Source organism: Lingula anatina, chromosome 9 (genome assembly GCF_051362555.1).
Source record: "Lingula anatina isolate TDL-2025a chromosome 9, LinAna3.0, whole genome shotgun sequence".
NCBI classification, from domain to species: domain Eukaryota; kingdom Metazoa; phylum Brachiopoda; class Lingulata; order Lingulida; family Lingulidae; genus Lingula; species Lingula anatina.
The window spans coordinates 10,662,075-10,680,227 of record NC_141775.1 but is presented as its reverse complement, the minus strand read 5'-3'; the positions used below and the strand labels follow the sequence as shown (position 1 = coordinate 10,680,227).

The window sequence follows — 18,153 nt, the reverse complement described above, 5'->3', positions numbered from 1 at the left end:
TGTGCACCCGCGGCTAGTTGGTTCCCTTGACTCTGGGCAAGCTGGACCCTTATGTAGACCACAATCCTTTTCGCGCAACAGAGCTACAGTTCATTGTTAAAGCAAAGTCAATAGTTTCTTAATTATTTAACAGTTTAAGATTGAATTTGTGAGATTTTTTATTGTTTTATTGTTTTTACTTACCAATGCTTAATGAATCTATTTTACATTCAAAGTTAGTCCCTTTTTTTCTAAAAAAAGTTTGATTTTTTGTTATAATCCCTAACTACAAGCTCAGATATCAGAATAATAGCTGTAACGATTTTGTGGTAAAACAGAATGTATAATATTTCTATGAGTTATTCACAATGTTTTTATTGTGAAATATAGATTTCATACAAAGAGTTCTTATCCCTTAATTAATTTAATGGTGGGGTTGTATGAATATTTTTTTTTCGAATATTACACGGAGGGGCTACTCAACTGACCCAGAGGAAAATCACTTGTGTTAGCTAGCATGCAATGCCAGCAGGTACAAGTATGTCGAGCCCTGAATTATAACATCGACACCTGTTGCTAAATTTACGGGGAAAACTGACAAGTTAATTCAAGCCTCTTCAGCTGATAACATTTTAGCGTGAGCCCCCAGGGAGTTAGGTCGATCCATATGGATTGATCTAAGTATGGGAACGCAGTCTTTAACGCATTTTTTATACCCAGGCGTAACAAAAGCTCAGGGTATACCACTGTTACAGGTACGCTGATCGTTCAGTGATCAGAACGCAGGCTCGAGTAATTGTTTTTTTTTTTTTTCAATTTAACTGTCCAAACCTGGGTCCTTTGGAAATGCAAACATATTCATGAACATTAGACCCTTTTGTTTAATGCATCCCAGGGCAACGGAAAGTGTCCAACTCCATGCAGTTCAGCCTTCTCTACTCTTATTTTATTGAGTGTCTAAGACCTGATGATTACGTGCGTTTATGACGCAGCTTATAATCACGTGACGAAACTACTACAGGAAACCGAGGAAACCATGGGGGGAGGCTTCAGTTGACTGGCCCATAGGCCACAGCGTCTCGTGGTTCTAACGCTGTTTGTCCAGAGAATAACAAATTGAAACACATTATACATAATCGTCCGCCCAAGGGCCTGTTTAAGATGCCTATCTATAGTTGCCAAACTGTTTTTGGCCAAGTGTACCAGGTAATAATTGATAACGTTAACGAAGTCTCCCAGTGTTACTATTTATAGATCACTTCTGGGCCTCTGGATATCACATGCAGGGCAGCTGGTGTGTGGTATGTCGAAGAAAGTTTGTGAATGTTTTCGAAAGCAGTGCAATTTTCAGTACCATTAAGGGAAAGCGTGGTCAACGTTTTTGCCACAACGTGCAGTTGTTTGAAGTAAAAATTGAGTATAACAGCGTGCATGTATCGGCGCTGTTTTATTGATGTTGTCGATCATAAGGTACCGTATGTACGTTACGGTTTATGTACATGTAAATATATATTATCTTCAGTGGCATGCACAAATATTTGGGGGTATTTATCCTGTTATGGCTAAGCATAGTTGTTGCAGCTAATACTGTGCACAGTCCTGATCTGTGAGAGTTTTTGCGCCGACTTGCAAACCTTGCAATCTCACATGGTGACAAGTGCCGTGACGTCGTGCAGAATATGCTAATAGGGGATTCCCCTTTCACATCATAATCTTTATGTGTAGGCTATATACACTATGTTCTCTGCAAGAAACTTGCCTTAACACACTGATTGTATGGGAAATGTTTGGTGAAACAAAGTTAAAGGGATAATAGCTATTCGTAGAAGATCTATATTTCGCAATAAAAGCAATGTTAGCAATTCATAGAAATATTATATATTCTGTTTTACCACAAAATGTCAGTAATAGCCATATTTCTGATACATCTGAGCTTGTCTGTAGACCATGTGACCCCCATTGATGGCTATACTCTAGCTGTTATAATCTCTTTAGAAAAAAAATTTAAAAAAGGGACTACAATTGAATATAAAAATGGATCCATTAACCATTGGTAAGTATGGGGAAAACGTTATTTACTCCAGAAAAAAAAAAAATTTTGGCCAAAACGAAGACCTATTATCACTTTCAGGATCTTTTTCTTTAAAACTTATATCTTGGGTCAGTTTCTCAAAAATTTGGACCTATTCCTCTGTTCTTAACCCTAACTGCCTTAATCATATATTAATCTAATTATAACACTGGTATTTTATTTATATTCTTTATTCATTATTTTTTATTTGATAGCTATTCATCTTTTATTGCAGTAAATATCCAGTTCCAGTCTGCCCTTAATTAGCTAAAAATGGCTAAAGCACTGATCCTGGATACTAAATCTAGAGAACACCAGCGGATTCGTCAAATGTATAAAACTCTAAAGACGGGTCTCACTGACCGGAACAAAGGCCAGACTTTAGCTAATCTACTTCAAAGGGAGTTCATCCTGTCCGAAAAAGAACGTTATAGGATCATTTTCATCACGAACCCTATGCGCAAGATGTCTGTCATACTGCAGTGCGTCTTGTCCTACTTGGACACTCAGCCGGAGGGACTGCGTCGCGCCGCGTTTGCAGAATTTCTGCGAGCACTTCGCCAAGTTTCCCCTTACCTGGCAGTGGTGACGGAGTTCGGAATTGCCAGTCCTCGGGAGTCTGTGGAGTGTACAGAGATGTAAAACACTGAAACACTATGTGTACCTGTAGTCCATGCCATTTAATTTTGGCGAGTGTAAGATATTGGGTGTATTATGAACTCCAAATGCTAGACATTGATGTAAGAGGGTACTACAGAAGGTACATATATGGGTATTTTGACACTATGCATATGGATCTTTGGTTATCAAAGTTGCTGCTGATGTAAACGTTATTCTGACCGGATAATACGTTTAGAATGGACATGACATTCCATTTTTGCGAGTGTAAAATAAAATGAACTCCAAATGCCCCAAAGTAATCATTTTGAATCCGTTAACTATTTTATATACTAGACTTTTTTCTAAGAAGGTATTTAAGAAGTTACATATATGGGTATTTGAGCACTATGCATATGGATCTTTGGTTATCAAAGTTGCTGCTGATGTAAACGTTATTCAGTGACCAATCTGCCATACATTCCGTCACTAGCTTGTATGCTTTTAGTAAATATTTATAATTGTACATGTGATGGTGTGGCAGTTATTTATAACACTAACATAATGTAATTTGTATGCAGTAAGAGGAATACAACATAGGCAATACATTCCACTGAATACATTCCAATATACTGCTACTTGTGCAACAACTGATTGTATTCTAATCAAGAGGATGGGAGCAATACTGTTTTCCCCATAAAGCAAAGCTTTTAAACAAAACTTAAAAGTTTCGATCGTAATTTATAATGTAAAAGAAAAAATGATTTAGTATATTGTGTAATGAAATCTTACTGAGTTCAGTGTAAATATATTTATACATTTTACATAGCATTTATTTATTGTTATATGTGATCTTATATGTATCACGTTAAATGTTCAGAATATCAATTTCATTTCTATAAAGTCTGTAGACGTATTGATACGTTTTAAATTATCTAAATTTCTACTTTTATAAATTTAATGTATACATACGATTGTGCAAAACTCAAGAGTAATATTTGAAATAGTGCAGCATCTGGCCTATCAGAGGCCTACAATTCTACAAGAGGTATAATGGAACAGTTTACGTTTATAGTAGTATTTATTTTTAACGTGGCATGTGTTTATATATTTTTATAAATGATTTATAGGTTTATAAATGACTTAATAAGCAAGCCTTATGGCTCTACAGGTCACTAAACGTAGTGCATTTATAAGTTATATAATTATATTTAATGCTTGCCAATTGAAACGCATTAAAAAAAACCCAAGATACATTTTGCAACGCAATAATTATAGGGAATTAGCTTAATGATCTTAGGAAAAGGATGTGTCTCACAACTGTAAGGCTGTATTGTACAGAGAGATGAATCAAGATCTAACCGTCTCAAACATTTATACTGATATGGACTTCAAGGAGTTGGAAAGAATTATTGCAACTACAACGTAGGCACAGGTTGTCATTGGTTGTCATTGGTTGCCGCTGTTCCTGCGTCCCTTTGGAGAATCGGACATTCATCTGCGGTGCCAGTGAAATCCAAACAGCGGAACAAGTTTTGTTTTTGTCCTATGGCAACCTGTTTATATGCAATGGGTATCATGCGATAGAATTTAGTTTGGAAGAATATCATTGGAGACGCAGACCCACGCGTGACGTGTGCCGTTTGCTATATGCTGTGAACTGTTTATTTCCCTAATGCTAACATTGTGTTATCGTTTTATTATCACGTATTAAGGCCATCTTGACTCGACCAAATTTTTTACTCTCATTGTATATATCTTAAGGGTATTCTGGGCTTTGTAAGAATACTTTGCACTTTCAGCTCACATTGGAATGTATTCTCTTTTTTTTGTGTGTGAGCTCATGAACAATCTAAAACATAATATAGTTTATAGCATAATATTTTGTTTGATTGTATACATACATGCTTCAAGTAAAATGGATACATGCACATGCACATGTACCAGCATTCATATTGGCCTGGGGCTAATCTGCTTTTAAAAGTTTGACATTTAATATTTTATAGTTATGTTAAATGATAATAAATATCTATAAAGCACTTTGCAAAATGTACTTATTTTATATAAAAAAATGGTTTCGTAGATAAGCATTCCAGGAAGGTTCCAACTGTGTCCTTTTTTGAAATCTGTTCTCCTATCTCTTTTCCCCAAAAAGTTCTCTTTGAATCCTTAAATCAGCTCAGTTCTTTTTTTTTTTTAATTTGTCCTTTCCGAAGCCTTTCATCAAATCCACATTACTTAAACAAAATTGCTTGAATTGCCATTATTGTTTATATTACTCTTTTTCCAAACCATGAATCAAGTCGCTGTTAAGAAAACGTCCATGAAAACCCGTAGGTGGCGCCACATCAAACTCTGCTCGTCCCAGCTCAGTGAAGGTTTTGGCGTCCAAGACAAGCAGGTATGTTTTCATCCGGGTATTATGGACGGCCGATAATATAACACCTACAAAGGCAAGCAAGAATGCATTGAAGTCGAGCTACACCAACTATAGTATGATTTATTCTAATACCCAAAAATTACTCCGAATATTAAATGTCTCTTTAGAAATCCACATCATCATTGTTTACTCATACCACCTGTACGTTACTGACGTTAGTTGATTTCCCATTCTTTACTTAGTACATTCGCATACTGTTACCATGCCTAATGTCACTGCAAATGTGTGTTGCATGATATTTATAATACAGATGCCCTTGGGTTAAATGTTAAATAATATCTCAATGGCACAGAAACTCGCAAATCAACCCAAGAGTTAAATGTTTCATAATATTTCAATGGCACAATTAAAGACCCGTGAATCAATATCCCGTCCAGGCGGGTTTTGAAACTGTAATATGTATGATAGGTGGTAAGTCCTGGCGCAATTGTAATATTGTGTGATTGTGATAACGTGTGGCAGTTTGAAATTTACACTACAGCAGTATTTGGTGTATTAGTCCCCAGTGAGTTCGTCTTACCATCATCTTCTCCGTCACTATTTGGTGAAGGCACAAACCAGGGTTCTGTAAAGCAGCAACCTTCCTCTGTCCACTCCTGGGTGGTCTTTGCTTGAACATCCGTCTTTACCAACTTGAAAGTAAAACAAGGCAAATAAGATGGGGTAATATATTGGGTAGTGTACAAGTGAAAAAACAATTTTTAAGGTCTTAAATGATCACAGTGTGTGTGTGTGTATGTGTGCGTGTGTGTGTGCGTGCAGGTAATAATGTAAGTCTGCCATTCCTGTTACACCAGAGCCCCATGCAGAAGGTTCCTAGTCTGGGCAACAATTTAACAACCCACCCATTAAAAGATTCATGTCTTGGGAAAGGAATCGAAATAACCACCAAAATAATTTCAATTCAAACATAAAGTTTAAAGAAATACAATTTAGCACTATACTAATTGATGAACCGTTTGCCGATTGGAAAACACACACACACACACACACACACACACACACACACAAACACACACACACATATATATAAGATGGCGTCACTGATGACAACAATTCGGCTTTTGGTTGGCATTTTACGCAGCCAGGGAGAAAAATTAGCCCGTCACTTAGACCGATGCCATATGTAGCAGCCTGGCACGTGTACATATTATACTATACAGTATTTATTATTATCTTTTTACCTTGCAATTCTTGTCTGAATAAAAACAATCAGAGAAGGGCACTCCCCGTATCTTAGAGGTCAGTATGGAGAGAATGTTAATGAACAACAGTTGCTCTATGACCACAATGTAATTCTCCGTGAGGCCGAAGCTGTGGCAATAAGTATAGGACACGTAGTAGGGTTCTCTATGGTTGCCACCAACTCAGCATTTTGGATCTGATGCGTCTTCCCTGCATGCAAAAGTGAGATAATGTAGAAAAGTTCACATGGTGCTAAAAGTGATAATAACACTTCTTGTGATCTTCCACAATACATGTATCCAATAGAGAAATTCAAAATATGAGATTCAAAGATCTACAATAAAACATTATCAACAGTACGGAGAATTACAAGATTTCCATAAATTAATAGCACCGAATGGCGGTATATATTCACAATTATTCTGAAATCTGTACCATGATGGCATTTGTTCGGGTTTGTGGACAAAAATCAGACATGTAAGTACTCACTTGAAAGCCATCTTTAAAGCAAAACTTTGACAGTGTACAAAACTTGAGGGTCTGGCTTCCATCGCACCACCGTTATCTTTGGTCTTCCCCTGAAGCAGGTTCCGATATTGTACACACTGCCGTCTCTGTCGTAGTGCGGGTGGGCAGTGGCGTTGTTGGTGGCCACGCTTTGGGAAATATTTACCTGCAAAAGGCATTCTATGATCAGATATCTATCAATGAATGTGTAATAGGTGAATAACCCCCAGATAACATCCAATCTGGTACATAACTTTCCGATAACTCCCTCTCGACATTATCTACTTAGTTTGCAAACAGCAATATTTGTTGTGTATCAGCATACCTGTAGGATACATGTGGCTACCTGTGCAAGTACATCATAAGCATTTGAATTCCAATTTATTAAACCGGTAACTCTTGGTCCTGTAGCTCTGAAAGTGTGGATTTTGCAAATTTGGTCTTTTTTAAAAAAGGCTGACATGGGATTGCACTGCATATTTGTTCAGATTTACGGTGTCACCAATAAATACTCCAACAATTCTGATGCAGGTTTTCAGGTCAATGTGAAGGCGACTGCCAATTTCTGTCACTTAATTTACTCAAGACACGTGCGTCTTCGTAAGCGACCTTGTGGCTTTTAATGCCCGTCTCAGTGGCAAATGACATGTCCCAAAGAATATTTAACTAAATAATATCTTACTCAATGTCCAATAAATGACTAGCGCAAGCCATCGTGGCATGGATATACGACACCAATCCCTATAATATGACTTAAATCGCTACTAATAACCCCCTACCCCCGAAAAAGGGGTTTCAGATTTTCTCCTGAGTTGTGTCACTTAACAAATTACTGAAATGCAATAAAACAAAACAATAAATATGGGAAGCAACTGCCCTAACTCTACCAATAAATAAATTAATAAATGAGGTTGGGTGCGTCGAGTTTAACTTTTTACACATATGGGACAAGGCACTGGTAGTAATTCTTAGTTGTATGCCGCACATGATCTCCTTGCCTTACGACTCACATCACTACCTTGCAGTAAGATGTACGTGATCATATATTTGTAGCAGTATGACTCGCATATTCATTTGTCTAGTTTCAGGTCCTTCCGAAAGGCCCCTGGTGGAGATTACATCTTTGGATAGTTGTTGGAGAAGAACATAGTTCAAAGCAGTACTTGATGCCCTTTTTCCTAATACTACACTGTAAAAACAGTGCTTAGCATTTAAATACATACAACATACGTTAAGCACCTATACGCATTTAGAAATATGTGTAAAAGCTAAGCACGTATAGCTTTTTAAGCGTTTCACAGAAGAAAATGCTAGACACGTTGGTAGTGTTACACGTTTAGTTATGTGCTTAGCTTCACCGGTATATGGATCTATAATAAGTCTATCACAAGCTAAGCACATTGGCTAAGCACTTCCCCTGCTAAGCGCGTGAGGCTGCTAAACATATGGAGCTGCTATAGGTGTGGAATTCCTAAACGCGTGGAGCTGCTGAACAATACCCTCTATCAAGGCCGCAGTTCTTGGGGACATTTTTGCTGAAGCGACATCAGACCAAATTGACTATCCATTTATCTAGAGACATATCTGTGAAAAATCAATCTGTCGCCCTGGTAGAGGGTAGCTGAACAACAAGTTTAGCTTTTCAAGCTTCTTTCAGAAGAAATGAAAATGTTTAACATTCTTAGAAGTGTCGCACTTTTAGCTATGTAATTAGTTTCAACAGTCCCATAAGTTTATTACAAGGCTCAACAATTTGGCTTAACACTTCCCCTTGTAAACAAGTGGAGCTGTTGAAGGCGTGGAGCAGTCTGCTCGAACGCTTGGTGTACTTCCTTGCGGTAACACGTGCTTATTTAAAATAGGCCTCCGAAAGATGCATACAAAGTCATTTTTGCTCAAAAACCAACCAAATACCAGTATATAGTTTCAAAAAGTATAGAAGGCATTGATTAATATTACCCGAAAAATGACATTTGAATGGATTTTTCTGTTAGCTTACTATCCTGTATATACATGGGACAGAAAAGTAGGTCACCTAAGTAGGTTAAATTTCTGACCAAAAATTTAAAGAGCAGTCTAAAGCTCTTTTATGGCTGATCGAGTGATATTCAGTTTGTCCCTTGGCATGTCGACTTTATTTGAGTCGTATAAGAATCTAGTAGAGGTGGTTTATATGTGTTACTGGTAACCCACGCTCCACCGATGCTCGATTCATACTAGTATGTACCTTTAAGTAATAATCCAAATAACAAATAACGTTTTCACGACGTTATCAGATGGTTACATGCTAGTAATGGTATAGAAGAACATTATAGTAACGTTATGGGTGTTTTAAATCCAATCGAAATGATGTACAGTAACGTTATAATTTGTAAAAAGATTCGAAGACCGTTTCTACAAAATTTTATGATATATGTAACGTCATTTTGTGGAGTTTTATCAGCCTGTTTATAACATTCTGGAAAAACATTATATAATGTTTTGAAAACATTTTTATCTAAATAACCAAAACACGTCTTATGCTGTTTGAACTACAGTTAGCGGTTAATTCCAAAATGGGCTTGGGGTTTGTCGTCAACTAGAGCGGTGCAAATATTCGGACTATTGGTACCGAAATAACCAGCATGTGATGAAAGCTTAAGTAAAGTATTATAATGAATACCCCACCATCGTCTTGATGTTCTGTTGTTCATTACTTCCGGAAAAAAATAATAGACATCAATACCGTAACGCATTTTATCAAAATATGGAGAAAGGTGTTTTAAAGTAAAAATGATAGTTGTTACGTGCCTTTGGTGAACTAGTGAATTTTCCTAACTGCTTTTCAGAAATACATCCCAAAAAACTTCCTCGCAAGGTCAGCTAACACAAGGATGAATAAGTACAGGTGTAAAGATGAAAGTGGGAAGTCAAAGATGTTGACAGTTCACGGTACACTGTTATAGAAAGAGATAACTGTAACAGTTAAAGGTGACCGTGAGTTCGTCTTTGTGTGTGTGTGTGTGTGTGTGTGTGTGTGTGAGTGCGTTTACTCGCGCGCTTGATTGCGACTAAAACAGTTAAAACCCTTAGCACCTAAAAGTTAAACAAATACACCCTACATTTATAAGCCGTCAAACTCGTCACACTGCTGAACACAAGCGTGTAACATGTTAAGAAGCTAAACATGTTAGGAGCTAAACGTGTGGAAAAAGTGAGACAAAACAGGCGCTTAGAAATGTGTTTAGGAGCTAAACACTGTTTTTACAGTGTACTGAGATATATCTATATATCTCAGTAGTACAGGGGTATTTATGCGAGGGTTATGTGAAAGATAAGTGTGCACTTAACGTCTTTTCTATGATGAAATAAAGTTATTATTATTATTATTATTATTATTATTATTATTATTATTCAATTAAGACCACACTGATACCCTTACCCTCTCCGGTGTCTCCAGCGTCTCCGGGTCGATTCTCCGCAACCAATGAGTTTCCGTACAGGCAAACAGCTGGTCCCCCACCGGGTAAATGTTAACGTTGCAATTGTCGTTTACCACGTCATCGTTGAATGTGAAATATGACAAAAACCTGAAAGAAAAGATGAAAAGAAGATATAATATATAAAATACAAATTTATATTCAAAAGGAAATTTCATTAAAGGGTAATTTTCTTTGAGGGGTTTTAAGCCTGACTAGGGAATAGTTACAAGTTAATAGCCTACATGGGTGTTTATCAACAAATATGTAACTTGGAGCACTTACAGAACACATTAACAACGCATAATATCACAAAAATTTATGAAAAGGTCACAAACGAGCGTGAACATAAATATTTTGCACTGCACACAAGTTAACCTCTGAAACAACGTCTTGCACGGGTCTGGATGGGCAACCGTGCCTAATCCCGCCACGACAATCCTATTGGCCTCCATGTTCCTTTTGTAGGTGTCGCTCTTCAGAAACTTGTTCTGGTAGGTAACATTCCCGTCACGAATGAAGTACTTGTGTAGAAGAGCCAGCCCGTCGAACAGATGGTTATATTTTGTGTCCCGCCACGACGTATTTTCCTTGGCCGTTTCGGTAAAAACTGCCTTGCAACCATGATGTGATTGTGCCTGTAAGTAAACGTACACACTTAAAAAGCACTTAAATTTGACAAACTGATCAGGCCGTATGTCAGCTATATCATAATAGCAGATCACCCGAAATCTCCGCTCCACGTTTTTCTCCCAAAATACGATCTGTTGACAACTGATAGGGGTTAGCAAAAACTTAGGCGTACAGTTTGGTGATAGTGGCCGTAGTTTGAATTTGGTTATAACTCTTAATAATAATAATAATAATTTATTGTCATATTTATACAAGTATAAAATGAAAATTGGTATGATCTGTCGATAAAATGTGATACAGTGGGATTATTAAAATACATTTTGTTCATTAAAAATACGTACTGCTGATGGATAAAAACTATTCTTAGTGCGCGTGGAGGTTGCTTTTAATGACCGCAGTCGGCTTGTTGACATGTGCATAAGTAGGCTATTCGCTGGGTGACCAGGGTCACCCGTGATTGACTTCACTTTCTTGAGCACTCGTCTCGTATACAAACATTCAATAGACGGCAGGTCCCTACCTAAAATGCGCCTGGCAGTTTTTACTACGCGATTGAGGCGATTCTTGTCCTCTACTGTAGCACTACTGTACCAGACGGTGAAAGATTGTGTTAGCACACTCTCAATCACAGCCCGGTAAAATTTTGCCAGCAGTGTATTTAAAGGCATTTTCTATCTTTGAAGATATTTCTTCGGCAATTTCCGTAAAGTTTCGGCATGTGTGACGGTATCATATATTGTCCATAACACAAAAGAAAATAGTTAAGCAAGTGGCGCAGTGAATGACGTCGTTGGTATTAATTCATTAATTCCAAAAGGGGTGTGTGAGTTCGATGCCTATACACTCCTGTTTTCTTCTTTTATTGCTTAATCATCATTATATTGTTAATTTATAATATATTAATATAAAATGATTGTTGCATATGAAGGCTGGGTAGGGAGATTGTTTTTCATTTTTATTGTTAGATTCACAAATTGTTTGACTCAGGGCTATAAATCGAGTATACTAATCTCTTATCATGGTTCAATAATTGATGTCACGGGTATCAGCTGGTCTATTTTAATACTGAAACTTGGATCTACTCATAAATTCACCCAGTACTCTTTTTGATCGAATAAAAACGAAAAAAAGGGTCCCTCGGTCTCCCATCATCATCATTATCGTGAGGACACTGGTCCGATTACGCTGTAGTTATCAAAATGCAAACTGCACGTCTGGCCGATAACAACAGCATAAGCAGTGGTACTTTAGGATAAAGTCAATATCTATGACACAGTGTTTGATGCATATGAAAACTGACTAATATAAAACGGATTGCTCTCTTTATCTCTTTATGAAAACTTGCTTAAACATTGCTAAAACATTGCTTAATCTCCCTCTCGTCATCCATTTCTCCATCCCTGTCTCCATCCCTTTCTCCATTTCTACTGGACCGGATTACTCAAATGGAAGAGTGCTAGGTCGTGGGTTTAATCCCAGACTGGAGCATATCAAATATCATAAACACCATTATAGAAATGATACCTGTTATCTCCTCGTTAGGCACTAAGCGTTGAAGCGTTTAGTGTGTTTATCTCTCTCTCTCTCTCTCTCTCTCTCTCTCTCTCTCTCTCTCTCTCTCTCTGTACCTGTTATACGTCCCTCCGTGGCCTTCAGTTCAGTTGCTACTTCTCTAACGATTTAAACGTGGGATGCATCTTATAAATCGCAATTTACTTGTAGGCCTACATTCACAACAACTTGGGTTTAAAACTCGACTCAAATTATATTCTTGCTCTGGTAAGCCTTGGCCCACTTAGATAATGCCGACTAGTACGGTTGCGACCTGAAAAGAAAAATAATCAAGCCACTTACGCTTTCAAAAAAATCGTACGGACAATTTAATCGCACGGCGAACGTGCAAATGTATCTAGGCTTTAGATATACATGCACAGAAATGGCACCATATTCCCTCATGATAAGGGAGTCCCGCCATATAAACCACGAATGCATTAGCCACAACATCGCCTAGGAGACCTACACAATCTCGACGAAAACCCTGTGGTGTATGAAAGGCACGTCACCCGGGGTTTGCCACCATTTACGCCAGACTATCGACCTACATATCGTAGCCTCCCAATAAAGATCAAACGCCGGCGTCGCTCAGAGAAACGTTTATTTATTTATATATTTATGTTTCTTCTGCAACGGGGGGTTAAAAATTGGGAAGTTCGAGATAAACTTTGGAAAGAATATACGAGAGATGGTAACCTACATGTACAAATACGAAGACCAACTATCATGAATATGCAAGCTGCTGGGGGGGGAGGGGGGGGGTCCCAAAGTCATTAGCAGCATTTTTTTCACGAATGCGTCAGTCACCACACCGCCTAGGAGACCTTCAAAATCTCGATGAAAACCCCGTGGTGTACGGAAGGGCACGTCACCCGGCTTTTGCTACCATTCACGCCAGACTATCGACCTATGAAAATCCCCCCCCCCAACCCCAAAAAAAGGCAGCGTTGATCACAGAGGCGTTTATTTATGTAACTATGTGTAAATATGAACTCGTCACTCGTCTTGTCTTGTGACTTGATGTAGCACTGACGCCCTCTAATTGTTCCTTTGTCTGTTCTTTTGTCTATGTCCCTTTGTTCTGTCTTCCCGCGTCTTTGCCACGTGACTTCACATTATAAAAGGCATTGACGCGGTATTTTCTAATAGTGCTGAAGTTGCTGTTCATCTGTCTGTTTCTATGTGGTAAGTTGGATGTCGTCTACTTAATTCTAGTTATATTTTATCTTGTCTTTTGCGTATCCAACTTCACTATACTATACTGTATTACATCGTTTTCTAATCTTTAGTTTTCAGACCAAGACGTATATCCAGCACTCTTTATAAACGCCCTTGAATAAGATCAGGGTAAGCCGTTATAGCTTTTATAAACCGTAATTATCTATATCAAATTTATTATTTCCTTATCATAGAGGTAAACTTTAGAATTATAAGTTATTTGTTGTATGTCATTTTATTTAATTATATCTCACCTTTATTACAGGGTGAAAATTTTAGTTGTAGCAATAAAATTTTACACAACCAGAGAGTCCGTCTGTTACAAATGGTGCCGCGAGCCGGGACCCCTACATGTCAATCGACTGCAAACGACTACGATTAGTCCACTGTACGTCTACCTGTTATAACAAGGCTAGGCGGTTTGGCCGATGAATCGGGGTCTCATTATCAACGTCACTGACTCGGTGTGAGTAGTGGACATCGGACATCTCTATGTGTGTAATTGTGAACACTAAGTGGTGGATCGTGTAAACCGTCTTCGGACCATATTGACCGACACCGTTGTGTTTGTATGACCTATACCTGGACTGTGCATATAAACTGTCACTGGCCTATCTGGATTGTCTCAGGACATCGTTCACGGAGGACTGTGCCTGCATACTTCCCCTCGGTTGTGAATGCCGAGTTACTTACCTTAGATGATCATTCAGGACGATTCTTTTTAGACTGTGTTGTGAGCCACTCTACTAGGAACATTTTCTGTGACATTTATACATGGTTTGGTAGCTTGGAGACTACGAATTTCGTTCGTCACGAATATCTCAGGATCGTCACATTATTGTGAAGACTGTAAGTTATTTTGACGTAACTGAGTGTGACTCTACATGTTTTAGACATTCATTTCATTAAACGCATTTATTTTCATTGATAGTTTGATATATATTTTTTTCGTACTATACACAGGCATTGATTCAAATAAACCTCAGATTTGTTTAAAAGATTTTTTTTGGCTCGAAGATAACCATCATTTATTCAGCTATTGTCAGGTGTGTTTATTCCTCCATTTAAATTTCTAAAATTTAAGTCTATTTGTTGATAGATTAATCGGCCAGATTACTTGTGTTTTTTAATGTCTGTGCTGCAATTTGATTAAAGGAAAGTTGTTTCTGTTCAAATAAGATTATATACATTAAATTAAAAGAAAAACTGTCTAGGGTAATTTACATTTAAAACATTTTAGTTGCTTACTAATTACCCCATTGCTTTTATTTATCATTATTTAATTGGATTATTCTTTAGTTGAGATGTTGTTTTTTTATTTAGTTGATTATTTTGTGGTTATTCAGTTAATTTAGTTCCATTAGTATTTAGTTCCATTACACCAAATTATTTTCAATTTGTTTATTATTTCAATTAGTTTATTATGAGTATACCTCTTTGGTTTAATTTATCAGTTTAGGTTCAAATTTATTTTTCATTACAATATACTAAACGGCTAACCCTAATTTTTATTCCTTGTAGAATATCTTGATTTGCTTTTCTCTAAACATTTTCTCTTATTTCCTCAAAATTTGGTTCCAATTTTCTTTACAATTTCTTCCCAAGCTATTGATTTCTTTAGTTTGAAAAAAAAAAAATCTGCTTATTTTAGTATATGATTTTCCAGTTGAGTTCTATTCAACTTTTATTATTACATTCATTTTGAGTTCTTTGATTTCCTTTCATTGATTTCACATCATTTCATTGGTTTACTTCATTTCTTTGCATTCATACTTTTTATTATTTTATGTTTCAAACCCATTTCGGTTCATCCGTATTAGCTTTGCCCAGAGTGGTTTTACTCTTAAGACTGCTGAAATTTCAATTTGAATTTATACTTTTGCTTGGCTATCTGGTATTTACAATTCTGTAAGACATGGCTACTGGGGGTACGCGAATGTCTGATAAAGAGAAAGATAAACTTGTTGCCGCGTTTGAAGCACTTGATGCGAATCCAGATTCTGACCACCTTGAGCAGTGGATGGAAGAGTACGTAAGAGGTCATGAACGCGAAGAACGTGGTGAACGTAGTACATATTCGCAGCCGCGAGAATACATGCCTCCTCCATATTATACCGCGCCCAAACTCGCAATTTTCTCTGGTGATTTTAATAAAGATGCCACATATGAAGCTTGGTGCTTTGAGGTCAATTCTCTTCGTAGTGGACGTGTTTTTCCCGAGCATGTGGTCTCCACCGCGGTTAAAAAATCTTTAAGAGGAGAGGCTGCAAAGATCGTGCAAAGATTGGGAATAAATTGCACTTTAGATGAAATTCTTGCTAAATTCAAGGGCATATACGGTGCAGTAGAAGATCGAGAAAATCTTCTTTCGAAGTTTTACAGCGCGAATCAAAAGGAAGGTGAGAGCGTGGCTGAATGGGGTTGCAGACTTGAAGATATTTTATACCGTGCGCTAGATGATCACATTATGTCTACAGACTCCAGGAATGACATGCTACGTATAAATTTCTGGAGTGGACTGCATAAGCCACTTAAAGAGGCGTTGAGACATAAACTGGATGCAGAGCTGACTTTTGATCAATTGAGAGTCGAGTCCCGGAAAATAGAAAGTGAGTTAGGACTTTTACCATCGGAGAATAAAAACATAAAATCTGTTCATGTGAAGCAGACTACTGCAGAGACTAAGTCCAATGATTGTGAACTAAGAGGCATGATTAATCAGATCAATAGTAGATTTGATAGAATAGAGAAACGCTTTAATGCATTGGAAAATAATGCTGCAATGTCTTCTGGTCAAGAATCAGTTCACGTTTCAGATAGAATTCCACGTACCAGAGGTATTGGTAGAGGCCAAGGCCGTGGCTATAGAAGAGGAAGAGGTCGTACTTATTCTTCCTTTTCAGGTCAACGTTCTTTTTCAGTAACCAACAGGAATAGCCAGATAAACAATGCATCAAAAGAAATTATTTGTTTCAGATGTGGACAACCTGGTCATGTTGCTGTTGGGTGTAGAGCAGACATTAGTGCTCATTTAAACTCCAAAGAGTCTGTTTAGCCAGTGCAACAGACTCAAAATCTCCAAAGGTTGTTAAAAATACTCCAAATTTAGTGGGCGATTCTAATGAATGTATAATTGCTATTGACAAATGTTCTTTTTCAGCCTTATTAGACACTGGTGCCAATGTATCAACAATTTGTGAAAATGCATACAAGAGAATAGAGCAGGTTTATCCTCTGAAACAATTAGATCTTTGTCAGTTGGAAATTGAGGTAGCTGGAGGTCAGACATTACCTTACTCTGGTTATGTTGAGGTAGACATTAGTATTCCAGGTGTATCTGACCCAATAAGCTGTGTCATGTTGGTTGTGGCCGATACAAAGTATGGTAAGGATGTGCCTATTGTTCTAGGAACTAATGTTTTAGAACTCATCATGAAAAATGTAGAGAGCAAGTATGGTGTAAGGTTTCAGCAAGCTAAACACATTCCAAGCTCTCTGTTACTCTCCATGAGGTGCCTGAAGTCGATGCATGATAGACTGAAAAGAAACAACGGACAGATAGGTATTGTAAAATCTGCTATCTCTGACAAAGTAGTTATTCCAAGCAATACTTCAGTTTTAATCAAGGGCTGTATTGATAGGAAATTGGACGTTTTACCAAAGGTAGGTATCTTGCAGCCATGGGAGAAGTCAGTTTTACCAAGAGGGGTAACCATTACTCCAGCTTTGGTTGATACCAAAGAACAAGAAGTTTTACCTGTTCAGGTGAGTAACCTTAACACATATCCAGTTGTCATAGCACCTAAAAGTGTAATTTGTCAGATACAGGCATGCCAGGAGTTGGACGGTGAAGAAGAGGATCATGGTGGTTCAAACAATGACAACATGGAATATTTGTCTCAGATAGATCTGAACAAAGATTTATCTGATGAGAAATTCAGGAAAGTGAGTGATTTTATCCAAGGTTATTCAGATATATTTTCTCAAAGTGATGAGGATGTAGGTTTCACCAGTTTGGTTAAACACAGGATAGTCTTGTCAAATCATGAGCCTTTTAAGCAGAGACATAGGAGGATTCCACCCTCTATGTACCAAGAGGTAAGAAATCACATCAGACAACTTCTTAACTCCGGTGTAATAAGAAAAAGCCAAAGTCCTTGGGCTTCAAATATTGTACTTGTAAAGAAGAAAGATGGTAGTCTGAGATTGTGTGTTGACTATAGACAGCTGAATCAACGTACTGTGAAGGATGCCTTTGCATTACCACGGACTGAAGAACTCCTTGATGATATTGGAGGTAAGCTGTTTTATAGCGTTTTAGATATGAAGAGTGGTTACCATCAAGTCCCCATTGAAGAAGCACATAAACAGTACACTGCATTTACTGTTGGACCATTGGGTTTGTATGAATATAACAAACTTCCTTTTGGGCTATGCAATGCTCCAGCAACATATCAGCGTATGATGGAGGAGACGCTGGATGGTATTCATGACTCAGGTGAGAGGTTTTG

General features: G+C 37.6%; 2 protein-coding genes and 1 pseudogene across 4 annotated transcripts in view; 1 reads left to right on the top strand and 2 right to left on the bottom strand.

Annotated features, from left to right (window-relative positions):
• The window catches only part of LOC106152518 (beta,beta-carotene 15,15'-dioxygenase), a 56,888-nt gene that overhangs the window by 12,909 nt on the left and 25,826 nt on the right, over nt 1–18,153 (bottom strand). The gene's annotated exons all lie outside the window — the stretch shown is intronic.
• LOC147759892 (beta,beta-carotene 15,15'-dioxygenase-like) lies at nt 4,141–12,950 on the bottom strand (annotated as a pseudogene). The gene is made up of 8 exons (XR_015331064.1): nt 12,934–12,950; nt 12,499–12,542; nt 10,616–10,875; nt 10,201–10,348; nt 6,781–6,945; nt 6,272–6,454; nt 5,608–5,719; nt 4,141–5,092 (listed from the first exon to the last, which is right to left on the bottom strand). The product of XR_015331064.1 is annotated as a beta,beta-carotene 15,15'-dioxygenase-like (transcript).
• On the top strand, nt 15,421–16,698 carry LOC147759891 (uncharacterized). The gene has a single exon (XM_086995872.1). The coding sequence runs from the start codon at nt 15,558–15,560 to the stop codon at nt 16,695–16,697; it is 1,140 nt and encodes a 379-aa protein (XP_086851998.1). The 5' UTR covers nt 15,421–15,557; the 3' UTR covers nt 16,698.